Source organism: Catharus ustulatus, chromosome 20, assembly GCF_009819885.2.
Source record: "Catharus ustulatus isolate bCatUst1 chromosome 20, bCatUst1.pri.v2, whole genome shotgun sequence".
NCBI lineage: Eukaryota > Metazoa > Chordata > Aves > Passeriformes > Turdidae > Catharus > Catharus ustulatus.
Window position 1 is genome coordinate 11794840 of NC_046240.1, and position 24612 is coordinate 11819451.

At 64.0% G+C, this 24612-nt stretch overlaps 3 protein-coding genes across 4 annotated transcripts; 2 read left to right on the forward strand and 1 right to left on the reverse strand.

Annotated features, from left to right (window-relative positions):
* Positions 1 to 103: 103 nt before the first annotated feature.
* SLC25A10 (solute carrier family 25 member 10) lies at positions 104 to 6955 on the forward strand. 2 transcript variants are annotated; one of them, XM_033077089.2, is made up of 12 exons: positions 104 to 237; positions 3251 to 3370; positions 3458 to 3572; positions 3652 to 3700; positions 4028 to 4069; positions 4279 to 4322; positions 4797 to 4867; positions 4972 to 5064; positions 5288 to 5365; positions 5473 to 5529; positions 5944 to 6081; positions 6516 to 6955. In XM_033077089.2, the coding sequence occupies exons 1-11, from the start codon at positions 148 to 150 to the stop codon at positions 6043 to 6045; spliced, it is 861 nt and encodes a 286-aa protein (XP_032932980.1). In that variant the 5' UTR covers positions 104 to 147; the 3' UTR covers positions 6046 to 6081; positions 6516 to 6955. The 2 variants fall into 2 exon arrangements, with proteins under 2 accessions (XP_032932980.1, XP_042635802.1); XM_042779868.1 differs by having other exon boundaries at positions 5944 to 6955.
* Positions 6956 to 8760: 1805 nt separating this feature from the next.
* Positions 8761 to 18262, forward strand: GCGR (glucagon receptor). Its single transcript, XM_033076760.1, has 14 exons — positions 8761 to 8875; positions 14478 to 14676; positions 14995 to 15091; positions 15275 to 15382; positions 15674 to 15795; positions 15893 to 15999; positions 16091 to 16244; positions 16431 to 16590; positions 16666 to 16726; positions 16936 to 17005; positions 17154 to 17242; positions 17320 to 17458; positions 17566 to 17607; positions 17674 to 18262. The coding sequence occupies exons 2-14, from the start codon at positions 14497 to 14499 to the stop codon at positions 17965 to 17967; spliced, it is 1623 nt and encodes a 540-aa protein (XP_032932651.1). The 5' UTR covers positions 8761 to 8875; positions 14478 to 14496; the 3' UTR covers positions 17968 to 18262.
* A 4219-nt stretch (positions 18263 to 22481) lies between these two features.
* Positions 22482 to 24340, reverse strand: MCRIP1 (MAPK regulated corepressor interacting protein 1). The gene is made up of 4 exons (XM_033076726.2): positions 24267 to 24340; positions 24075 to 24193; positions 23883 to 23981; positions 22482 to 23784 (listed from the first exon to the last, which is right to left on the reverse strand). Exons 1-4 carry the CDS (start codon positions 24272 to 24274, stop codon positions 23720 to 23722), a joined length of 291 nt encoding a protein of 96 aa, XP_032932617.1. The 5' UTR covers positions 24275 to 24340; the 3' UTR covers positions 22482 to 23719.
* Positions 24341 to 24612: the final 272 nt, after the last annotated feature.

The window sequence follows — 24612 nt, forward strand, 5'->3', positions numbered from 1 at the left end:
GCGCGGTGTCCGCGCTCGCCGCGGGCTCGGAGATGCGCGCCCCGGGCCCGCCCCGCCCCCTTCCGGTACCGGGAGGGGGCGTGGTTTAACGGGAGAGGGCGTGGCTTGGTCCCGGTGAGGGCGTGGCTTCTGGCAGAAGCGGCGCCCATGGCGGAGCAGCGCGTTTCGCGCTGGTACTTCGGCGGCCTCGCGTCCTCCGGGGCCGCCTGCTGCACCCACCCCTTGGATCTGCTGAAGGTGACGGGGGGACACGGCGGGGGCGGCCCTGGGGGGCGAGCTGAGAATGACCGCGGCGCTTCGGGGGGCCGTGAGGGGATGGGGAACCGGCGGTGGTGATGAGGGGTTGGGGGGACGGTTACGGGGGGCCGGTTACTGTGAGGGGTTGGGAGGCGGTTATGCGGGTTGGTGGTGGTTGTGAGGGGTCCGGAGGGGTGGGAGAGGATGGGGAGGAGGTCACGGGGAGCTGGGGCTGGCTGTAGGGGTCTGGAGAGCCTGCGATGGAGCAAGGAGTGGGTCTGAGGGTCCTGGAGCGGCTTCGGGGGACTGGAAGTGGCTGTGAAGGGAAGGGTCCCGGGACTGGGCTGCAGCGGGGAGAGCGGCGGAGGGGACGGGGAGCGGGTGTGAGGGGACGGGGAGCGGGTGTGAGGGGACAGAGAGCGGGTGTGAGGGGACGGGGAGCGGCGGAGGGGACGGGGAGCGGGTGTGAGGGGACAGGGAGCGGCTGTGAGGGGACAGGGAGCGGCTCTGATGGGACAGGGAGCGGCTGTGAGGGTCCCGGAGCAGCTGTGAGGGGACAGGGAGCGGCTGTGAGGGGACAGAGAGCGGCTGTGAGGGTCCCGGAGCGGATGTGAGGGTCCCGGAGCAGCTGTGAGGGTCCCGGAGCGGCTGTGAGGGGACAGGGAATGGCTTGCGGGGACTCGGAGTGGCTGAGAGAGTCCCGGCGTGGCTGCGAGGGGATGAGGAGCTGCTCTGAGGATCCCCGAGCAACTGGAGGATTGGCTCTGAGGTGCTGGGCAGCGGCTGCCAGAGGACGGGAGAGGGTGGCTGTGAGCATCCTGGAGCAACTTCGAGGGGATGGGAGCTGCTCTGGGGCTCTGGGAAGCAGATCTGAGGGTCCTGGGTAGGGAATGGCTGTGAAGGTCCCAGATCAACTGAGTGAGCTGGAGAAGAGTGTAGAGGTGTTGGGAAACAGCTGCTGGGGGTCGGCTCTGAGGAGCTGATTCGTTCGTGCCTGTGCAGGGACACGGCTGAGGGATCACAGGACCCAGCCCAAGGACATGGGTAGATGTGTGGCTGAGGGGTCTGGGGAGCTCGGGGTGCCAGCTCTAGGAGCTGTGGAGGGTGCCTTGGCCAGCCCTGCCTGGATATGGCAGTGACTCTGGGGCTGACAGTGTTGGACACTGGCCCACTGGGCTCTGAGCCCTCCGGCCAAGATGTCACCTAGGCGCCGCGGATGACCTGGCATGCCTGCTCCCGCACAAAGGGCGCCGCGCGCAGCCCTGCGCTGCCAGCACCCACGGATGGGGCACATGCCAGCACTGCCCAGAGCCTTGTGCGCCGGCCAACAAGCCTGGCAGCAGCAGGGCTGGGGGGGAGGGAAAGGCAGCCCAGGACAGGGCCTGCCCTGTCCAGGGCCATGCCTGTGGGTGAGGCTGGGACAGACAGCCCCTTCTCACCCCGCAGCATGGAGGGAGAGGAAGATGTTCCAGGCACAGGTCCAGGACAGGAGCCAGCCCTGGCAGGGCAATGCCACCCCCCCAGGGCTCAGCCTGTCGCCATGTCCAGCTGGACCTGTCTGCCCAGTGGAGGTTGCTGCCAGCCCGTGGGAGCTTGTGTGGGGTGCCCTGGCAAGGTGCTAAGAAAGGGAATTAGTCTGGCACCTGCCTCTGAATCTGTCTCTGAGCCAGTGTGGTGGCTGTGACGTTTGGGCTGCATCCCCGTGCTGTCCTGTTGGATGCGCAGCCCCTGCATTCCTGCGGTTGCGAGCAGCACAGCCTAGCCAGCTGTTTCTGCCAGAGGGTTCACGCCTGATTATTGAATACAGACCTGCCTTTGGCCAAGAGTTCCCCCACAGCAGAGGTGGTGCCAGGCCTGGGGGGGCCACAAAGGGCCTCAGGCTCTGTCAGGCCAGGGGACGAAGGGCACTTCCACTGCATCTCTGGACTTTGGCCCCAGTGAGAGGCCCTGGCCAGCCCATTTGCAGAGTGGTTGTGCCCTTAGGCCAACTCTGTGCAGCCGCTGGCTGCCCACGGGCTGCTGGCCCTGCAGCAACCGGCAGTGACCACAGCCTGGCCAGCCCAGCCCGTCCCACGCCTGCCTGCCTGCCCTTCCTGCAGATCCAGGACTGCAGGCAGTGGAGCGTGTCCCGGCAGGCTCTGCCTGCCCTGTCTGCTTCACCTGCCTCAGGCTCTGAACAGACACAAGCTCTGGTTCCTGACGTCCAAAATGCACATGTGGGGATTGCAAGCAGGCCCCTGCACCCCTGCTGCTGCCCCGTATGGGAACAGTGGAACAGTGGCTGTTCCCAGCGTCCTGCAGCGTGTCCCATGACCCTGCTGTGTCACAGCTTCTGTAGTGGGAGCTGAGCCTGATCTCCTGACAGCAGCCCTTCGCTCTCCTTATCTCCTGGGGCCTTTGACCCACATGTGGTCTCCACCGCGCTCAGAGCGTGCTCCAGCAGCAGCCAACACGGCTTCCCTGTCCCAGCCAGCTCCTGTGCCTGTTGCCCCTGGTGATGGTGGGAAGCGCTGGGCTGCTACAGGCACGAAGGGAAGCCCGGCCAGCTGTGGGGCTCTTCCTGCCCATGTGATTCCTGCCCTGGGGAGGAGGGGAAGTGGCTCTGGAGGCCTGCCACATTGCATGGCCGTGATTTCAGCAGCCCTTTGAGCAAACCCACACTGGGCACTTGCTCGCTCACATCCTGCTGGATGCACACACACACACACATACACACACACACATACACACCTTCCACCCCGAGGTGGCCTGGAAGAGCAGGTGCCACCCTTCCCCTTGGGGCTGCCTGCTGAGGGCAGGGCTGGGAGGTGCTGCAGGCCTGGGCACTCCTCTCTCCCTGCCTCCACCCCTCTGGTGCCAGGCTGGGCCAGTCTGGTGCGGAGTGTCCAGAGGTATTGCTCTTGGCTCCTGGGCAAGAGCTGTTACCTGACACGTGCTCAATCCACACCTGTTGGGTGCACTTCTGTCCCTGCCCAGCCCAGCGCTGGGCTGACGCTGCTGCCCTGTGCCCCAGGTCCACTTGCAGACGCAGCAGGAGGTGAAGATGAGGATGACGGGGATGGCGATGCACGTGATCCGCACCGACGGCTTCTTGGCTCTGTACAATGGGCTCAGCGCCTCGCTGTGCCGGCAGGTGAGGGCGTGCAGCTCCTGCAGCAGGTGCTGCAGCTGAGGAGCTGCCTGTGCCAGGGACACAGTCGCTCATTTCCCCCTCATCCAGATGACGTACTCCTTGACTCGCTTTGGCATCTATGAGACCGCAAAGAAGCACCTGAGCCAGGGCAGCCAGGGGCCTCCCCCCTTCTACCAGAAAGTGCTCTTGGGTGCAGCAGGAGGTGAGCCAGGCAGTGGGGCCCTTGGCTCTGGCTCTCCCAGGGTGGATAAGCCACTGACCCAACACTTCTTTGGCCACAGGTTTAGCTGGCGGGTTTGTGGGGACCCCAGCGGACATGGTGAACGTCAGGTCAGTTCTGCCTGCACGGGCTTTGATGTGTGCATGATGGCATTTGGGGTGGTGGGTGGTGCTGGGGTGCTCCCACCATCTCTGCTGGCCAGCCTGCCCCGTGGCCAGTGAGCCGGGAGCTCCATGCCCAGAACTGCCAGAACTGTTCTGCCTTTTGGTGGCAGCACCCAGCCGTGTGTGACCCTCAGCGGGAGTGGGACAGAAGGAGACTTTCTTGGCCCTTTGTAAACGAGCAGCACAAGCCCACTACCCTGTGCTGGGGTCCCCGGTGCTGCAGGGGCGGTGGGGCACCGGCTCCCCCCTCACCAGCAGTGCTCTGCCTTCTAGGATGCAGAACGACATGAAGCAGCCGCCGGCTCAGCGGCGCAAGTGAGTGAGGGGCAGGGCGAGGGGCGCGGGGAGCAGGGGGAGGCTGCAGGGAGCCGCTGGAAGGGCCCGGCGCTGGCGGGGCCGCGCGGGGGCAGCACCGCACCGGCGGCGGAGGGGTCCGGGAGCGGCCGGGGCCGGGGGGAGCGGCGGGGCTGCCGCCGTGCCGGGGAGCCTCGGGCCCTGACCCCTTCCCCTCTCGCTCCTTCCAGTTATTCCCATGCCCTGGATGGCATGTACCGTGTCCTCCGGGAAGGTGAGGCTGTGCCAGCCGTGTGGGTGAGCCTGCTCCGGTGTCCTAGCAGGTGCCGGGTCAGGGCTTACCCTGGAAATTCGCTCAGCTGGGCAAGGGAGAGGGGCCGGGGGATGTCCTTGGGGCTGGGGGAGTCCAGGGGAGCGCAGGGTCTGGCATCTCCACATCGTCTGGCTGGGGCAGGGGCTGGGCAAGGTCTGGCAGCCTACACATTCTTGGTGGGAAGGGGTGACCTGCTGGGAGCCGCAACAGAAAAGCGCAGGAGGGTGGAGCAGGTGGAACAGGATGAGCAGAGGCAGGGAGGAGGTCATGCTGTTTGGAGCTCCCTACTCCTTCAGCCTGTGTGCTGTGGTGTGCTTCAAGCAGGGCTGTGTGAGGAGTTTGGGATACAGACTGGGCATGGAAGGAGGCTCCCAGGGCAATAAGAGTGTGAATGGTGGCAGAGAACTGTGCTGATCCAAATCTGTCTGTCCACAGAGGGTGTGAAGAAACTCTTTTCAGGAGCATCGGTGGCATCGTCCCGTGGGGCCCTGGTTACTATTGGGCAGGTAGGACAGCTCTGCTGGGCACTAGGTGACTTGGATAAGGACTGGGATGGTCCCTGGTGTGGCAAGGAGGGGGAACATGTCACTGATTCACCATGTCTCTGCAGCTTTCCTGTTATGACCAGGCCAAGCAGCTGGTTCTTGCAACTGGATTGCTGTCAGACAATATCTTCGCTCATTTCCTGTCCAGCTTCATCGCTGTGAGTGGGGCTGGGGTCCAGTGGCAGAGCTGGGGCTGGGTTTGCCTGCAGCCAGGTTCAGAGTGTCAGGCTGTGGCTGCAGAGCTGCCACTCTGGGCTCAGTGGAGCAGGGCTGGGCTCAGCAGCTCCAGGAGGCTCCTGGCCTGAGGCTGGGTCCCAGCGTGGCTCTGAGTCTCTCCAGTTGCTGGCACGGAGGTCTCCTGACCTGGCGGACTCTCTGCAGGGCATAAGTGCCACATTCCTGTGCCAGCCCCTGGATGTGCTCAAGACTCGCCTCATGAACTCCCATGGAGAGTACCGGGTGAGTGGCCCACCTTACCCACCTTGCTGCTGCCTGTCCTCCTGTCTCTGTGCGCCAGCTTCTGCCACCCAGCCCCTCCCACCTCATCTCTCACCCTCTCACTCCAGGGTGTCGTCCACTGTGCCACGGAAACTGCCAAGCTCGGCCCGCTTGCCTTCTACAAGGTACCTGGCTGGGGGTGCACGGGGTGGGCCAGGCTGGGCTGAGCAGAGGCTGTGTCCAGAACAGTCCTGGGGCAGGAGACCTTCCAGGTTCTGCTGTGGCAGCCCAGCTGCTTCCTGCATCAGGCCTTTGTCTGCCCGGCCCATGCTTGGCCTGGCCTCAGTGGGACTCAGTCCGTGCCAGGCAGCACAGCTGTGCCCTGATGCACCCCAGCAGCAGTGCCAGTGCCAGACGGGTTAGCACGTGCTGCTGGGCCCTGTGTTCACCGTGGTGGCCGTGGTGTGACAGCACCTGCTCCACAGCCCGGCCAGTGCTGACCCACACCTGCCCACTCATGCTGCCACCAGGCTTGGGCTGCTGGGACAACCAATGGCAGGCACACCCTGACTCTTGCCCTTCTTGCTGTCCCCTTCCAGGGCTTCGTTCCTGCTGCTGTCCGGCTCGTTCCTCATACCGTTCTCACCTTCGTCTTTCTGGAGCAGCTGCGCAAACATTTTGGGATCAAAGTGACCACCTGAGTCCAAGGGACTGGACCCTGCCTTGCCCCAGGGAGGGTGAGGGTGTGGGTCACCCCCAAGATCCCAGAACCCCACTCTGCTCTCTGGGTCCAGTACCATATCCCCTCCTCTCAACTCTACTCCTGTGCCTTGCCAGCACCTGTGGCCAACCCCCCTTTCACAAACTCACTTCTCACCCCCATTCTCAGCATCTCCACCTCTTCATTACTGCTTCTGGGGGATTTTGTGGTGGGGGGATTCTGTCTTCCCACTTCTCTATTGGCTCTGAGTTGTGTCCTTGCCCTCCCCTCAGCCTTGTCCCTGATGTGCCCCAGAGTCAGGACTGTGCTGTCTCAGGGAGGAGGGAGATCAGATGCCTGGCTCTGTACCTCATCACAGAGCCCATGGGGCTGGGGGGCTGCTGGCCCTACAGCTGTGGGGCTGGGGCTTGGGGCAGTGTGTGTGAGGCCCTGTCCTCCCTCTGCCTTTAGCCCCCGTGCTCCTCCCTAACCCCAGCGCAGCTTGGACCTCCTGCCGTGCTCCTGGCCTCCCACCCTCTGCTTCTGCTTGGCCAAAACTCCTCAGCACCGCTGGCTGCTGGGCTCTTCAGGGATTGTGCCTCATACCAATGATGGTGGGGAACAAGGCCTTGCTCTGGCAGGGCCTGGTAATGCCTGCTCGGGGACCCAGTACTCGCTTACCACAGTGCACCCACCCCACACTGGATCTGTGGGGGCATCCCCCACCACCACTCTGCAGCCTCACCCACCTTGGGGCTGGGCAGACCCCCCCCCCACAGTGCCCAGGGTGTGGGGGCTGTGAGCACCAGCCCCTCTGCTATGGGCACCCTTGTGTGTGCTGGCCCCAAGGAATCTAAGAACTGGAATATCTGAGACCTTGATGTACAATAAAGAGTGAAGGTGGCGCAGGGCTTGCTGTCCTGTTAGGAGGGGAGAGATGCTGCACCCCCTGAGCATGGCTGAGGGCATGGGCTGGGAGCTGAGCCCCCCAGAGCGGAGAGAGGGTAGCAAGGCTTGGCCCCTGGCACCATGCCAGGCCGGGGGTCTTCACCCCGCTCTGTGGCCAGCAGCCCTGGCCCTGTGTGCAGAGGGAGCAGTGGGCAAGGCTCCACAGCCAGGCCTGTGCCAAGCTGTGCCCGGTCTCAGCTGGACAGCAGCTCCAGGGCCGGGCTGTGCCAAGGGCGCCCGCCACCTCTGCGGGAGCTGCCTCCTGGATGTGACACTAATTGGGCTCCGGCAGACTGAGCAGAGGCGGACTGGCACAGCAGAGCAGTGAAAGCTCGTCACCTTAACGAGGCCTAATGATGCTGACTGGCACCAGCACTCTGGGCTTGTGCCCAGCCGCAGCAGAGGCCATGGGCAGGTGAGCACTCGGGGAGCTGGGGGCTGCCCTGCCGGGCTGTGCTTCCTGATCCTCCTGCAGCACCGCTCGTGGGGCTGACAGGCTGCTCCTTGTCATGCTAAGGGCCAGCATGGAGGAGGAAAATGATGGAGCCCGTGCACCCCCAGCGGCACAGAGCCCTGCTCAGCCCCACGATGGGCACTGGCCGTCTGGGACATTCCAGGTGGGCTGTGCTCCCACCAGCTGCGCCAGCCCGGCGCTCCCGGTGTGCGCTGCCCTCTCACCACATCCCCTGTGGCAGCTGCACTGCAGCAGTCACAGTGGCAGGACAGCATGTGCCAGACACAGCCGCGAGCACAGCGCCCACAGCTGCAGTGCGAGGGCGCTACTTATCTCCCGAGCATCGGAGGACATGGGGCTGGCAGCAGCCTGTGCCGTGTCTGTGCCGGCTACCCCCGGTCCCACCCTGCCCTCACCACGGCAGCCTCCTGCGGGGGCTTCCTCAGGGCACATCTCTGCGGCCACCGGGCAGGGCCCGGGGCTGTCAGTCCTCCCCAGAGTCCCCATTCTGGCGTGGAATGGTGCCGGACCATCTCCAGGGGAGCAGCCGTGGGTCCAATCCTCGTGGCAGCGGCAAGACACCCGCAGATCGCAGCGTGTGCCCAGGCTGCTCTGCCCACACCCACGGGGACCTGCAGCCGGCGGCAGCCGCGCAGAGCGGGACCCCGAGAAGGCAGCGCTGGGGGACCCGGGGCTGGGCTGCCACGGCCGGCACGGCCAACACGTCCTGCGTGGCCCAAGGTAAATGGGTTCGTGCCGGGAGGCTCCCCCGGATCCCTTTTCAAGCCCAACCAGCTGGTCCCGAGGTGTCGTTCTTTCGGGGCTGTGTTTACCTGCAGCGGGACAGCGGCGGCAAACACCGACCCGTCACCGCCGGCGGCAGCCGGAGCGCGGGTGTCGAGGCGGTTCGCGGCGGCGCGGCCGAGATCCGTCCGGGTCCCTGGGGTTCCGAGCCGCTCCCGATGCGGGGCCGCCAGCTCGGGGCACGGCAGGAGCGGGCAGTGCGCCGGGACCGGGGGAACCTCCCGGGGAACGGAGCCCCGGCCCGCTCCCTCGGGGCTGGCGCGGTCTAGCTGCCGTCGCCGCTCCGCCCGTCCCCGCCGGGCCGAGCCGAGCCGAGCCGGTGCCCCGCCGCAAGTGGCGGCGCTCCCGCAGCTCCCGGGAGCGACCGCCGGTGATGCGGGGGCAGCGCCAAGCACCCGGGCGGGGCCGGGGCACCGGGCTGTGCCCCCCTCGTGCCGGCGGGAGGAGCGGGGCGGCGGGACGAGGCTCCGCGCCCGTGGTCCCTCCCCCCGAGCCGGTCCCTCCCCCTGAATCGCCACAGCCGCTGCCGTCGCGGCTCCGCTAAAGTTTTCGCCGAGCGCGCCGGACCCGGTCCCCGCCGGTCCCGAGATGCGTTCGGGAGCCGCCGCGAGCCCAGCCCCGACAGGTACGGGGAAGGGAGGGAGGAGGGCAGGGAGCGCCCAGAGCTGCGGGCTCGGAGCTCGGCGTGTCGCATGTCCCGTCGCGGGGATGTGGATTCGAGTGAGGACTGCGCAACCCCGGGACCCCAGAGCAGCCGCTCCCGGAGCCGCCCCGGTGCTGGGCGCCGGCCCCGGGGAAAGGGAGCCCCTGGGAGACGCGTGTTGTGGGGTCACGGCACCGCTGCCGCTGGCGTCCCTGGGCAGGGGCGCTGCCGTCAGACTCGCAGCACCCCTGGGCTGCGATTCCAGCTGAACTCCGTCGCGTTGGGAGTAATTCTCGGAGCAGCCCTTAGTCGAGGCGGGACGCGCGTGGTCTCCCTGCTGAGGGACTGCGGTGCCCATCGGTCTCCTGCCGAGGGGCCAAAGCAGGGGACACTTTGCCAGTTCCCAGCTCTCCCCAAGCTCTCTGGGTATTACGGGGGCCTGGTGCGAGTGCCCTTTGTGACTCTGTCCCGAGCTCTGCTGTGTCAACACGGTGTTGGTAAATGGCTTTGTTTAACCAGGACATGTCGGGTATGTGACCTTGCCGTCCTCCTGGTTGCAAGTGCATCTCCAAAAGCTGCTGCAGGCTCCCTCTGCCCGGCACTGCACTTCCCTGGGGGTGGTGAGGGAGGCAGGGACCGCGGGGTCAGCCTGCTCCCCTCGCTCAGAATGGCCTGAGGACGGAGCATCTGCTCTGCTCAGCCCTCGCCGTGCATCCCGCGGCACTGTACCCTGCCCCGTGCAGCGCCTGCCGCGGGTGTCCTGACCCACACCAAATTCACTGACTGCCCCTGCGATTTTGTCTGTGCATCAGCAGGAAAATTTAGGGCCTGCAGGACCCCTCGTCAGCGTGTTAGTGCTGCCCCAGCTGCCAGCTCCTGTGGCTTCCCACCAATCCTGCTCCTTTCCGCACACTGCGGTGCCTTTTTTTTTTTTTTAATGTTCTGTTGCCTAGAGAGGGGAAAAGAGAAAAGGCTGAACAGAGAAAAGGCAAAATGTAGATTAAAAATAGTTAATGAAAAAATGTGACCACAAGCCCTGATCAGCAGCAGAGGGCTGAAACCAGCCACTGAGCACAGCATCTCCACGGACCTCGCTGTGCCAGGTACGGGCAGGGGCAGGGGAAGCGAGACTTGGGGGAGATGGGATGGCTGCTCAGCTCCATCCCCCTGTGCTCCACCACTGCATCCTGCTTTGTCCTGCATCCCCACGTCCTAATTTATCTACCCCACCACTGGGGTAGATAAACACGGATTATGCCTGTGTGCAGGAGGTGCCAGTGGATAGCTGGGCAGGTGTGGCCCCTGCAGCACCCCTGCCTTGCTGGGGCTGGTCTGGCTGTACCTGGGGCTGCAGATCTGCTGCTCGGGTGGGCGGGTGTGGAGCTCCCAGTGCAGGGAGTGTGCGCACTAGCCTGTCTGCACTGACCTTTTCCTAGGCTTTTCCCAGCCCTGTGCCTCCCCTGTGACATGCTAACTACACGTGTCACTCCATGCCTCTTGTGCCTTCCTTCTGTGTTTCATAGGTTTTCATGCAACGTGATGAACAAAAACACCCCTTTCCTTGAGCCAGGGATGAGGTGCTGTGTGGCTCAGCATCCCCATACCAGAGCCAGCTGGGCAGCAAGGGAATTTGGCTGCTGCCAGGCTGTATCATGGTCCCTCTTTGGTACAGAGCAACTGTGCAGGTGCCCCCCTGACCGTGCCTTGCAGTGAGCAGGCAGTAGTGGAGCTGATGCAAAGAGCATTTGTCCTCCTTGCATCCTGTGCTGCCATTGACAAAAACACTGTCAGGGCTGGTTTGGGTTTTCTTGGTCCAAGATGACACAGAATCCAACATCACCAGTTCCTGGTGACGTCGGAGGGCTTCCACAATCGTGTAGTTCTGTGTGAACAAGTCACAGCCCTGCAGCACAAGGACTGTTCCGGGCTGCTCAGCTGCTCCTCGGCTGCCAAAGTTCCTTGCACTTAGTTCACAAGGAAAGAATGGAGAAGGGGAGTAGGAAACATCCCCGAGCTTCCAGCTCGGACACAGTGCAGGGCCGGTTCAGGAAAGACCTCCTGGGCCTCCCTGCCACGGCCATCTCCCCCAGCCTTGCTGTGGTCCTGGGTGGAAAGTGGAGCAGCATCTGCAGGGCCAGGCTGGCATTGGCACTGCATCAGCTCTGGCCCAGCACCATCCCCTGCCCTGCCAAGTGCCAAAGCCCCTGCCGTGCTGGCATGTAGCTCCAAGCTCAGAGCCAAGCCAGCCGTGGAAAGCACCGCATTAGCACAGGGGGCTAATCCCTGTGTCCAGCGGCCGCACAGCCCCCACAGCTGCTCCAAACCAACGGGGCTGTGCCGGGTGCAGGGCTGTGCTCACAGCGCCCACCCCGCCGGGGAGCAAGAGCCCTGTGGGACCAGGCTCTGGGAGGCTGCACCAACCACACAGCATTTGTGCAGGGCTGTGGCCGTGCCAAGGTGCTCCCAGGTCACGTTGCAGACGCCCAAGAGTGTCCTATGGAGACTTTACCAAGCCACCGATCCATGTGACTGCTGGCCGCAGTGCTCCCAGATGTGGAGCTCGTTCTCTCACACGTGCAATGGCAGCAAAGCCAGAGGGTGGCAAAATCCCCAGGGGAAAATGGCCACGATAGGATGAGGAGAAAGTCTCTTCCTAGCAGGGCCGGGCACTCAGCCACCAGTGAGGGTCCATGCTGGTACAGAGCTGCCGCAGGGGAGCATGGAGGCTGCACACCCGTCACTGGGGAGCAAAATCCTAACACGAGCCTTTTCCCATCCCTTCCCTGTGTCTTGGTGCAATGCCATGGCAGCAGTGCACCCATGTCCTCAGTTTGCCCTGTGCCCTGCCCGGGCTGGCCCCTGCCTGCTGACCACCCTGGGGCCAGTGGCAGCTGCCGTGAGCTGTGGGTCAGCTGGGGGCCACAGGGGCACCGGTCAAGGGGAATGGGGGACCTTGCTTTGCCCCTGTGGCTGCAGGGACTGGCACTGCTGTCTTGGGAAAGGAAATGCAGACACCAATGACCCCCTCACTCTGAGGGCAGATGATGGTGCCTGTTCTGACCCCTCTGGCCCCCAGCACTGGGGCTACCAGCAGTGGTGTTGCACACAGCCATCCCGGTGTTGGCTCCTTGTTCCTGCTCTCCCAGCACAATGTCTGTTTTTCATGGCTCTGGCTCCAAGTGGAGCCATTCTGGGTGTTTGCAGCCTGGGCTCCGTGAAGGCCAGCAGACACAGAACCCTGACACAGGAACAGACCTCATTGTCCAACACCAGTGTGGGGCAAAAATCCGCTGTGCCCCCACCGCCGTGCACTGCAGCCCCTCAGAGGCAGCAGGCCAGGCACCCTCCACCCACTGATTATGGCTTGGTGTGGTGGGAGATCCCCCAAAGCCTGGCCCAGCTGGGTATGAGGTGCCAGGCAGGGAATGTGGCACTGGGAGCCAGTTAGGCCCAGCAGAGTGAGAGGAGGGGGTGAGGATGTGGGGCCAGGTCCCTTGTGCAGCCAGGGCACAGCTGAGCGGGGCCACACACATCCAGAGCTGCTACCGAGGCACTGCAGGCACTGCTGCTGGGCAGTGCCAGCTCTGGGGAGGTGCTTGTGCTGCCAGGGGTCCTGGCCACCCCAGACCTTGCTGTTCCACCACAGAGCCACTGCTCCCTCTCTGCCACTGCCCATTGGCACCAGACCAGAGAGAGCCGGTCCATGGCTGCTTCTGCACGCCCACGTCTCTGCTGGAAACAGCCCCCAGTCTGCAGGGACCCCTGTTCCTGTGGGTGACAGGGATGGTGCTGTGGCTGTGCAGCGCCTCAGGCAGCTGGGGCAAAGGGCCTGGGCAGGGCGAGGGGGAAGACCCGTGCTGGGCGAGGAGCATGACTGGCCCCCGTGCCAGGACCCCTCACCCAGTGCAGTCTGCCCGGCTTGGCCACAGTGGGGCCAGGGCTGGGGAGTGGCTGCCAGATGGGGGGAGTCCAGGGCAGAGGCCTCCCTGCTGCTAAATCCCACTGCAGCAACTAAAAATAGCGACACCTCTGCCCCAAAGTTGCTCCCCGGCTGCGCAGAGGGGCTGACAGCGAGTCACTGTGACCCATGGAGCTGGAGGAGCATTCCCAAGCAGGGCAGGGACTGATGCTTGGCCAGGGACGGGCACTGGGATCTTCCCATGGGACTGGGACATGGGTGTCAGCAGCGTGGGACAGGTAGGGATGGTGTGGGGCTGGAGGGGGGCACAGGGATGGAGGGATCAGGCTCGCAGGGGGACAAGGACAGGGATGCTGGCATGGGGGTGTGGGAGGAAGGAGATCCTGAGGTGGATGGGAGAGGAACTAGGACAGGGATACTGGTGGGGCAACAGTGATCCTGGGGTGGGGCTGGGGTGATGACAAAACCAGGAATTCTGGAATGGCCAGGTGGTAGTGGGCACCCAACAAAAGTCCCTATTCACAGAGCCCACCCAGTGAGAACTGTCCCAGGAGACGCTTCCCTCTGTCCTGGGACTGGCTAAATAAGGCCATCGCAGGTCCTGCTCCCCGAGCTGCATCTGGAGCCCCATGCGCTGATTAATGAGCTTCCCCGGCAGCCACTTGCGACATGGCAAGTGGGTCTGCACGGATGGAGGAAACACGACTTTCCCAGGGATAAAAATAGGCACAGGCAGAGCAGCGAGCCCTGGGAGCAGAGCTAGTTGGGGAGCACAATGCTCTGGCTGGTGCCAGGGGCTGGGGGTGATGCCGTAGTGCCGCGGTGGCGCTGGCACTGCTGCCCATCCCATCCCACCCCCAGCTCGGCTGCCCTCACCCCACACAGCTGGGCTGTGCCATGGGGCTGCTGCCATAATGGGCCCTTGTGGGAAGAGCTGAAATCCTGCTCAGGAGCCCCATAACCGGCTTAGGGGGATGGAGGGAATTACGGCACCTCGTGAGCTGTGGTCTGCGGAGCACCCGGACACCATGTCAGGCTGGAGCTGGGGGTGATGGACCCACGGGGCAGAGCCCAGCTGAGTGTCCTGGAACCACAGCAGCCCCACGAGCCAGGATCCCTGTGGGTTAATGGCCAGTGTCCCCATGCCTGCCAGCCCCCATGTGCTCCATGGTTCCCTGGCCACTGCCATCACAGTGGGTGCTGCTGCCAGACCATGCCTGGGTGTCCGAGGCCCAGGCAGGAGAGTCCCTGGAGAGGGAGAGAGCCCAGGTGCAGCCTCTGCCTGAGAGTGCTCAGGTGTGAGGAGGGGTCCCTCCTGCCATGGGGCTCCTGCATTCTCAGGACTTAGCAACGATGCACAGCTGGCTCCCAGCAGCAGTGTGGGTGGCAGCAACCCAGGATTTCTGTGGGGGTCTGGAGGCAGCACTGCTGCTGCACTGCAGCCACACAGGGGCTGAAATTGGCTTGGAGGGCAGAAAACCTGCATGGTCACTGTCCCAGTGCCACCCTGGGGACAATAATACAGGTGCTTGGAGCAAAATGAATGTGAACACCAAGCAGGGTCAGGTGAGGTTGGGGACAGGAGTGAGGCACCATGACTGGGACTGGCACTGTGCCAGTGTGGCCGCCTCCAACCCCACCTGGCCCCAGCTCCGTGTCCCCCAGCTCTGTCCCAGGAGTGCCCATGACCAGGCGTCTTGCACAGGGTTGCCCACATGCCAGGGCCGTCACCACCAGAGTGGAGAGGCTGTTGAGGGCCAGTAGGAAGCTGTGTGTCCTGCGCTGTATCCCATGCGTGTGGTCCAGAGGAGGGATGTCCCAGCCACGTCTCCTCACCGCCCTGGTGCTGCTGCTCTGCTGCCAGGTAAGGATGGGCTGTCCCACACGAGGATGCTCTGCCCCATGCTCAGCCCACAAGCCCCGCAGGACTGCCACCAATCCACCCCATCCCACTGCATCCCCTCACCATGGCATGTGGCAGAGCAGCCGATGTCCCTTTCTGCCTCCCCTGCCATCCACGAGACACGGCACAGCACAGAGTGGCAGGCATGGCACAGAGAGGCAGGCGTGGCGCGTTAGCCTGCGCTCGCCTGTGGCTGTCCCCAGGCTGAGGTCACTGCCTGGCTCAGCCTGTCCCTGCAGCAGGACACCCGTGATGGGTGATGCTCCCTGGTGCCCGCAGGGTCCCTGTGCCCAGATCACGGATAATGTCGTTGAGAGATGGAAGGAGTACAGCGAGGAGTGCCAGCGCAACATGAGCCGCCTGCCCGCGCCCACAGGTCAGCGCCTGCGCGGGGTCCAGGGGGTTCTGCTGGCATCGGGTGGGCACAGAGTCCTGGTGACATGGGGATGGGGCACATGAGCCAGCACGGGGTCCCAGCATGATGGGGGACAGAGCAGGGAGGTCCTGGCACCCAGAGAGAGGTGAGGCCAAAGCTCCACCAGCTCCTGTCCTTCTGCAGAGCTCGTCTGCAACCGCACCTTCGACAAGTTCTCGTGCTGGCCCGACACGATGCCCAACAGCACAGCCAGCGTGCCCTGCCCCTGGTTCCTGCCCTGGTACCAGAAAGGTAACTGTGGGAGGCGCGTGTGCACGTGCAGCTGTGCAGTGTATTCACACATGTGTGCAGCTGTGCAGTCTGTTCCACATGTGTGTGCAGCTGTGCAGTGTTCACACGTGTGCACCTGTGCAGTGTGCTCACATGTGTGTGCAACTGTGCAGTGTGTTCACACCTGTGCAGCTGTGCTGGGGACACCTGTGCGCTGTGTCACAGCTGTGTCCAGGCCACAGCTGGACCAGTGCACGCTGCCCACGGGGTGGTGGGGCTGGCATCTCACCCCACCATCCCCTCCCCTCACAGTGAAGCACAGACACGTCTTCAAGACCTGTGGGCCAGACGGACAGTGGGTGACAGGGCCACAGGGGCAGTCCCTGCGCGATGCCACACAGTGTGAGCAGGATGACGAGGACCTAAAGGCACAGGTGGGCAGACCTGGGCAGCAGGGGTGTGGGGGTTCCTGCCTGCCCCCCTGCCTGCCCCCCATCTGCCCCTGCGCTCACTTGCTCCCTCCTCTTCCAGGAAAAATTTGCTAGGACCTATGGCAGCTTCAAGGTGATGTACACTGTGGGCTACTCTGTGTCCCTGTGTGCACTGCTGCTTGCCCTGGCCCTGCTGCTGGGCTTCAGGTGGGAGTTTGGGCGTGGCTGTCCACAGGGTGGGCAGGTGGAGGCTGGGGGGTCCATGCACGAGCACTGACAGTGGTCCCCAAATCCGCAGCAAGCTGCACTGCATGAGGAACTACATCCACATGAACCTGTTCGCCTCCTTCATCCTGAAGGGCGTCTCTGTGCTGGTCATCGATGCCCTGCTCAAGACCCACTACAGTGACAAGATTGACGGCTACAACGTGCAAGTCTGGCTGAGCGACGAGGTCAGTGCAGCCCGGCGGGGACAGGGACAGGGACAGGGACAGGGACAGGGACAGGGACAGGGACAGGCACGGCTGTGGGGCTGGGGGCTGGCTGGCCTGGGGCACTGGTGACACTGATGGCATTAGTGGGGCTGGGGGCACAGACACACACACAGGCAGTGCTGCAGCTCTGACCCCTGCCTACAGGCAGCTGCAGGCTGCCGGGCAGCTACGGTCTTCATGCAGTACGGCATTGTGGCCAACTACTGCTGGCTGCTGGTGGAAGGCATCTACCTGCATAACCTGCTGGTGGTGGCCGTCTTCTCCGAGAGGAGCTACTTCACCCTCTACCTGTGCATCGGCTGGGGTGAGTGTGGGTGAGCTGGCCCCCCTGACCCTGTCCCTGCCGTGCCTCACCTGTGCTCTGCTCACCTCCCCTCAGGGGCACCCATGCTGTTCCTCATTCCCTGGGTCATTGTGAAGTTCCTCTACGAAAACATACAGTGAGTAACAGCTCCAGCTGCTGGCTGGAGGGGGGCACAGGGTACAGGTAGGTGCATGTGGGGCTGTAGGGACGTTTTGATGGCCCTGGGAAGGGAGCAGAGTGCTGGGCCTTAGTGCTTGGTTGGTTCAGGCTGCCAATGCCATGCTAGGCTCCAGCATCTGCCTGATCAAGGAGCTTCCTGGCAGTCCCCATCCCTCCATTCTGCAGGTGCTGGTCCACAAACAACAATATGGGCTTCTGGTGGATCCTTCGCTTCCCCGTGTTCCTGGCCATCCTGGTGAGCCCACGGCAGCCCCTTGCTCGACGTCTCTCACAGGCCCCAAGATGACAGAGGGGCTGCCAAGGGCAGTGGAACAGAGGTGTCCTGTCTGTCCCTGCCTCTGGCTCTGCCTGTACCCCTGATGGCTCACTCCATTCCATTGCAGATCAACTTCTTCATCTTCATCCGCATCATTCAGATCCTTGTTTCCAAGCTCCGTGCACACCAGATGCGCTACACTGACTACAAGTTCAGGTGGGTGCTGGACACGGTTCACCCCGTGTTCCTGTGGTGCACACACGTGTGTCCACCCGCTGACCCCTGTCCCACAGGCTGGCCAAGTCCACCCTGACGCTGATCCCACTGCTGGGCATCCACGAGGTGGTCTTCGCCTTCATCACAGACGAGCACGCCCAGGGCACGCTGCGCTACGTCAAGCTCTTCTTCGATCTCTTCCTGAGCTCCTTCCAGGTGAGCCCAGCCCTCACAGGACCAGCCCTCCACAGGGAGACTCAGTCTCAGAAGGGACTAGACTGAGGCCTGGTTATGTGCTTCACGCCTCTTCTCGCTCTCCCCAGGGGATGCTGGTGGCCATTCTCTACTGCTTTGTCAACAAGGAGGTGAGCAGGACAGCGCAGGCGGGGGCAGCAGGGGCACGGGGTCACACTGACGGCTGCTGCCCACAGGTGCAGGCAGAGCTGCTGAAGCGGTGGCAGCGCTGGAAGCTGGGGAAGGACCTGGCTGAGGAGTACAAGCACACCTACAGCCACGCACCCAGTGCCCGCAACGGCGCTGGCAGCACCTGCGAGAAGCACCAGCTGGTGAGCGGCTGTGCCAACGGGCTGGGGCGCAGCCTGGCCCCCCACCCCAGCTCCCAGCGCCCGGACAGGAGTGGGCGCAGCGCTGCTGAGCACCTCGCCCTGGGGGGCCATCACCACTGCTATGAGTTTCCTGAGACCACGGCCGAGAGTCACTTCTGAGCCCGCAGCCGGGTGGGAGGGCTGTGCTGAGCCGCTGGGATGCCGCCGTTCCCGGCCAGGTCCAGGGGCTGGTGGGCACCGGGACCTGCCGCCCTGGTGAGGGTGCTGCGCTGGGCACACGGACAATGCACACAGTGAGGCAGGCAAGTGGGACCTGGACCTCTGGAGGGGGGAACTGTGGGGCCAGGGGGATCTGTCGGGGTGGGAGTTTGTCCTGTGGTGCTGCCCTCGTGCACCTTCGAGTCCCTGTGCACAGTGCTGTAATTTATCTGTCATATCTGTAAATAGGTGTGGGCCCGTGCTGGGCTGCAGGGCCAGCTCCGTGTGTGTGTCTCTGTGGGCTCTGGGGACACTGGGGACGTTGGACATGTGTGGACTGTGCTCCCAGGCATCCCACAGGTATTCCCAAGCCACAGCCATGGATGGGGATCTGAGTGACCTGGCAGGGATGGGCTGAAGGCAGCCCCAGGGGCTGCCCCACTGCCCGAGCCCAGCCCAGCCCTGCTGCCCCACTGCCTGCCCCACGGTGCAATGAGTGGGGCAGACATGCAGCAGCAGCAGCTGCTGCAGCGCTGCCGGCCGGGGCTGCAGCTCCCCCAGCACGCGCTTTCCTTTGGCCGCTAATCGGCTCTGTCCTCTCGCTGCCAGGAGCCCTTAATTAAATCATTTGGCTCTGCCCGCAGCACCCCCGCTCTCCCGGTAGCTGGCCCAGGCCGTGGCCGGGCATCAGCGTCCGCAGCGCTGAGCTGCGTGGGCAGCCGTGGGTGCGGGGCTGCAGGGCCCTGTGCCCGCAGGCCGAGCTGCCTGCGGCGGGCGCACAGCGCTGGCCTAAGAGGCTTGAGCTGTGCACATGAGCGCTAAGCCCGGATGCCGCAGCTTTGGGCACCACAATCGCCTGGTGTGTGGGGATTAGGCCGGTGCTGCTCCCCGGCTGGGTTCACCCTGCCTGAGCAGTGGTGGCAGGACGGACGGACGCCCCGCCGTGACCCCCACTGCCCACGGACCGGGCCATGGGCACTGCCTGTCACCCACCGCTCTGCCCCACATGGCCCCAGTGGGTGACAGTCCCCAGCTGTCCAGGTCCTGTGCAGAGCCCGGTGCAGGGGATGTGCTGAGCAGGGGTGAGAGCTGGAGCTGTGCCCTGGCAGTCCCATGCAGCAAACACTGGGTGGGCATCTGTCCCCTCGGTGAGTGCCCCCCTGTCGCAGCACCAGCTGCAGCGCGTGGCCACGGCCCTGACACCCACGCCAGCCGCCGGAGCCGCGCTGTCTGGGGTCCCAGACCACAGCGAGCCACCAGCGGGGCTGGCGTGGCACGGCAATGGCCCAGGCCGTGCACAGCTTGGCTCCACAAGCAGAGCCCAGCCCAGCACACAGTAATTTTCCTCTGTTTACTCGACAACTTGCTGTCTGCCCGTGCCGAGCAGGACCCGGCGCCCAAGAGCCAGGGCAGCGCTGGCAGCAGGGATGGGAGCAGCAGGGATGGGAGCAGCAGGGATGGGAGCAGCAGGGACAGGGGAATGGACAGAGGGTCTGGACTGCAGGGCTCGGGCTGTGGGGCAGCAGCAGCAGCACCATGGGGTGTGAGGACACGAGGACTGTGGCAGAACGGGTGAAGGGAGGGGAGCACAGGGCTGGGGGTCCTCCCAGCCCCCCAAGTGCCGGGATGGAGACAGGATCAGGGAGGGACAGGGATTGCCCTGCTCACAGCCATGGTGCCGGTGCGGCCCAGCAGCCCCCGCGGAGCCAGCGGCCCTGCAGCCGCTGCGTCACTGCGGCCTTCCTGACGCGGTAACAAGCCTAATTGAGGCAAATTGCTGGAGCACGAAGCAGTTTCTGGGAAGGTAAATATGGTCATGCCCTGTGCCTGTTGCTCCAGCATTGCTGTGGCAACACCCCACTGCGGACCCCCAAGCCCAGAGGGGCCAGGCTGGCCCCCAGACCTTGCCCAGCAAGGGTGGCCCTGTGTGATGTGTGCTGCACAATGATGGGGACCTTTCAGGGACCTCAAACCAGCTCCAGCCCATGGGTGTCCTGTGGAAATGTCCTGTGTCCCCTGGTGCTGAGGGGCAGCCCCCAGCACTGCCTCATGTTCCACAGCCCCTGTCACCCCACAGCCCCAGGGAGGGATGGTGTCTGCCGCTGTCCAGGAGCCCTGTTCAAGCACACGATGTCTGCCCGCACCAGGGCATGTCCCACAGCACACGTGCCAGCCAGGTGTGTCCCAGAGCCGAGCACTGCCCGTGCTGCAGGGCTGAGTACGCAGCCCTGTGCCCTGGTCATCTCCTGTTCCCACAAGCCACGTCCTCTGGCCAGCAGCTCCCCGATAACCACGGTACCTGCAGCCCCCCAGGACGGCGGGGTCAGGAGGCAAACACGGCTCCTGGGACCGCCCTGGAAGTGGGGCTGGCCCCGGCCCAAGGACACAGCTCCTGCGGGACTGCAGCACCGCCCTTTCCCATCCCTGCAGGGCTGCTGGAACCGCACCCCTGCCTGCCTCGGCCTGGCACTGCTGTCACCTGTGTCCATCCTGCCAGAACCTGGGGGCACCTCCACCGTGAGGAACAGCTCAGGCAGCACAGCCTGCACACGTGTGCACGCGTGTACACCACACACACGCACACTGCTGCATGCACACTTGCACATGTGCACATACACACATGCAAACACGTGTACGGATACTTCACACACATGCACATGTGCACACACACACAGAGCTGCACATACACGTACACACATACGTGTACACACACACACACACACACGTGTACCCACACACATACACACATGTGCGCACACACACATACGTGTGCGCACACACACACACACACACACGTGTACACACGTGTACATGCACACACAGGCAGGCGCCGCCTTCAGCTGCCCGATGGGAGCCGCTCGTTTCCGTACCCAGTGGGGTGAAGGCGCTGCCAGCAGCCCGGCCAGACCTGCAGGATGGTTTGGGTGGGAAGGGACCTTTAAATGTGCCCCGGCTCAGCCCCCGCAGGGAGCAGGGACACCTGCACCAGGCCGGGCTGCGCAGAGCCCCGTCCAGCCTGGCGCTGGGTGTTTCCAGGGATGGAGCACCCACTGTGTTTCCAGGCAGCCCATGGCAGTACCTCACTGCCCCAAGCAGAGACTGCTCTGCAGAGAGCACAGTGCAGCCGAGGTGCCCGTCCCAAGGCGTGGAACGGGGCTGAAGCAGCTCCTCACTCCCCACTGGTGGTCCGGGCCGTGTGCCCCGGGCAGTGCCTTCCTGACACCGCCGGGCACCGCGGGCAGTGCCCACCCCAGCACAGCCAGGCACCCCCAGGCGCGGCGCCTCGCAGGAAAATTCCCACTTTATCAAGGGAATTGAGCACCACAAATTGGTCTCCTAAGTCGATTCTGCCTGCTGCCAGGCCTCTTCCCACCACCTAATTTGATGACAAACACGTTCCTCTCCTCCTCCCACCCTTTAATCTAATGAAGAGCACTGTGTCCAAGGCACAGGGAAATAAACCCTGATGAGGCCGATTTTTATAGGTAAACAGCCTGATTTTTCTGGCCTGTGGCCTCACTCTTCACAACTCTAACACCCACCACCTCCCCTTACTGCTTCACCATCCTTGCCCTGCAATTTGGCATCAGTCTTTATAAAAATCACCTGCTTATAGAATGTATTTTGTACATTTCATTAGAGCTTGGGCAGCTGATTTGCCTCTGGCTTTACTGTGTTCAAGCAGAGAGGAAAACAAAGCCGAGGCCAGTGGGGCTGCAACAGGGCCCTCATGTGAGCGCCCTGCAGACCTGGGACAGCCTCAGGTGGGTGCCCAGAGAGGGGGACAGTGCTGGGCTTCATGTCAGCTGCACAGCAGCCTGCCCGGGCACAGGACACGGCTCTGGACATGCTAAAGGCTTCAAGCCGGGACAGCCCCGCTGCCAGGCCTGTCAGGCACCCTGAATGCACCACAGGGCCCGTCCTGCCAGAAGAGTCAAAGGAGAGGGACTGTGACAGTGGCAACCACCACTCCCTCTCCCCCCACTGCCCACAGCTGCCTGTCCCCTGCTGCCTGCAGCTGCAGGGATGCAGGGCCTGCGGTGGCTCGGGAGGCAATAGGGGCTGAGCTCCCTTCTTGCTGTGCCAGCATCAAGCAGCAGGAATGTTTTGGTGATGGGAGGTAAACAGTGTCGTGGCAAGTGTCAAGATGCACTCAAGCAGAAATTCTAGCAATGCTAAGTATAGCCTAAATGCCATTAAAGCAGGAGAGGGAAGAGGATATGAGGGTATTAATAGTCTCAACATTTAAATCCTGGGTGCAGTGACAGCTACTGGGGTGCTGGCTGCCCGGAGCGCTGCCTGAGCCCAAGGGCACCGTGCCACCACCGCACTGCACCTGCCCGCAGGGAAACCAACGGCCCCAGCAAGTGCAAGGCCAAGGCCCCTTTGCGAAAAATAAACACAGCTCCTGCTCTCTGCCCCTTGTCCATGCCCCAGAGCTCGGCCACGCTGCAGCACCACACCAAGGCAGCCCCAAAAGGACACCAGCGTTTATTTACAACACTCCTCAAGTGACATACCACAGAAAGGAAAGGGTACAGTACAACTCAAGGACTCAACGAAGGAAAGGTATTGGCAGCTCCAAGTCCCTGCAGCCCTCCCCACAGCTACTGGTACTGGGCAGGCCTGGCAGCCTCATCCCCGCCAGCTCGGAGCACAGGCGGGCAGGGGGCTGCCACACCTGCCCACGGAGCAGCCAGCAGCTCAGGTGGGTGAAGTTGACACAGTCACTCTCTCTGGCTCAGGCAAGGACAAAGGAACCATCCATGCAGTGCCAGGAGCAGGTGGCTTAAGGAAGCGCCCCCGGCATGGTTCTACCAGCCACGGCCACCCAGGGTGAGCTGAGGGGCCAGGTCTCCTCCAAGGGTGCATATCTGGAAAATAGTGTTAGTACAAAACTGCAGCGTTGCCAGGGCAAGGAGCTCCTGAGCCTTGCTCCGTGCAGCCCCACAGCTGTCCCCCGGGCCACTGCCTCCTGTGGGGCTGCAGGTGGCCCAGGTCCCTCTGAGCACCTCTCAGGAGCCTGGCGCTGGTGCTGACACTCCACCTCTCCATCCGCAGGGAGAGGAACAGCCTCCCCTCCAGCACCACAGGGACCAGGCCTGATCTAAGCAGGTAGAAGATGTGGCCTCAGATGTGGCCCACATGCTCTGGCAGCAAGCAGCCCAGACAGCAACTCGCGGCCACAGTGGGACTGGGATGGACCTGGCTCTGGTCTGCCCAGCCCTCAGCTGCACGGTGGGGCTGGACAGGGGCTGCCCCAGTGTCTGGAGGCACAGGAACAGACTCGATTGTGCCTCCTGCCCTTGGCCAGCCTCAGCAGCTGTGGAGCTTCAGCGCACAGGGGAAAGAGAGTCCCCGTGCTGCCTGATCCAACAGCGCGTCTGCCTCGGCCCTGCCCAGCCTAGCACAGAGGGCAGCGACAGGAGGGGAACAGGAGATCGGGTTACTCAGCATGAAGTGGGGAAGGACAGTTTGAGGCCAGAGAAAGCTATGAGCGGGGGACTGGAATCCTTTGCAAAAGGCTCTGGGCAGTCTCAGTGAGGCCCTGAGCATCCTCGACCTCAGGCAGCTTCAGAACCAGCCCCAAAGCTGACTGGCTCTCCCGCGAGCTTTTAGGAGGACAGATCAGAGGAGGAAATCAACACAAAATCTCAAATTAAATCTGCTTGAGGACCTCAGGAGAGCAGCCGACCCGCAAGGAGGACCCGCTTTAGGACTTCTTTGTATCCTGTGTGTTCCTCCTCTTCAGATCACCCAGGTCGACGGGTTTGAACGCTGCAAGGGAGACAGGGGAGACTTTGGGGGTAGAAGCAGCACAGCCCCCGCCCGGCACGCGCAACCCCCGGGCCGGCACAGCCGGCTGTCCCCCGCACCTTTCAGGCTGGGGTTCGGCATCTTCTCCACGTACTCCTCGACCAGGCCGCGCTCGGAGCCCATCTGGCTGCGCAGGTCGCGCTCCACGCACTGCCAGGCTGCGGGGACAGAGACAGCAACAGGGGCAGGGGCCGCTCGCCTCGGCCGCCCGAGCCCCGCGCCCCCCGCCCAGCGGCCACCGCCCCGCTCACCCTCGTAGATGAAGCGCACGTTCTCCTCGTGGGCCGGCGTGAAGATCTCGCTGCCAGCGCCGGGGGAGCGCGGGCCGCCGCTCCGCTTTCCGTTGTACACCACCCGGGACACGGGGGAGCTGCAAGCGGAGCGCGGGGAGGAGCTGAGCCGGGCCCGGGGCCGCGCTGGGCCCGGGGCCGGGCGGGGCTCACCTGGCCATGGCGGCAGCGGCGCTCGGCGGGGCCGGAAGCGGCTCGGCGGGGCTCGGGAGGAAGGCGAGGCGCGAGGCCGGGATAGGCCGCGCGGCGCCCCCGCCCGTCGCCGGGCAACGCGCGCCCCTCACCCGGGCCCTCCCGCCTGCGCGAGCGGCACCGACGGAAGCGCCGCAGCGCGCAGGCGCGGCCCCGCCCCCGGCGTTCGCAGCCCTTGGCGCAGGCGCTGTGCGCAGCGCCGGTTCCGCCCCCTCCCGCGCAGGCCCCGCCCCCTTCCGCGCAGGCCCCGCCCCCCGGCGCGGCGCTAACCGGAGGCGGTAACCGAGATGCTTTATTGGAAAAGTAC

Coding starts and splice junctions, on each gene's coding strand:
- MCRIP1 (XM_033076726.2), bottom strand. Junction 23,982..24,074: donor CGTGCGCTTCATCTACGAGG/GTGAGCGGGGCG, acceptor CTGTCCCCGCAG/CCTGGCAGTGCGTGGAGCGC. Junction 23,785..23,882: donor GCCGAACCCCAGCCTGAAAG/GTGCGGGGGACA, acceptor TCTCCCTTGCAG/CGTTCAAACCCGTCGACCTG.
- SLC25A10 (XM_042779868.1), top strand. CDS start 148: ATGGCGGAGCAGCGCGTTTCGCGCTGGTACTTCGGCGGCCTCGCGTCC. Junction 3,573..3,651: donor GCTCTTGGGTGCAGCAGGAG/GTGAGCCAGGCA, acceptor CTTTGGCCACAG/GTTTAGCTGGCGGGTTTGTG. Junction 4,868..4,971: donor CCCTGGTTACTATTGGGCAG/GTAGGACAGCTC, acceptor ATGTCTCTGCAG/CTTTCCTGTTATGACCAGGC.
- GCGR (XM_033076760.1), top strand. CDS start 14,497: ATGACCAGGCGTCTTGCACAGGGTTGCCCACATGCCAGGGCCGTCACC. Junction 15,796..15,892: donor ACGAGGACCTAAAGGCACAG/GTGGGCAGACCT, acceptor CTCCTCTTCCAG/GAAAAATTTGCTAGGACCTA. Junction 17,006..17,153: donor CCGTGTTCCTGGCCATCCTG/GTGAGCCCACGG, acceptor ATTCCATTGCAG/ATCAACTTCTTCATCTTCAT.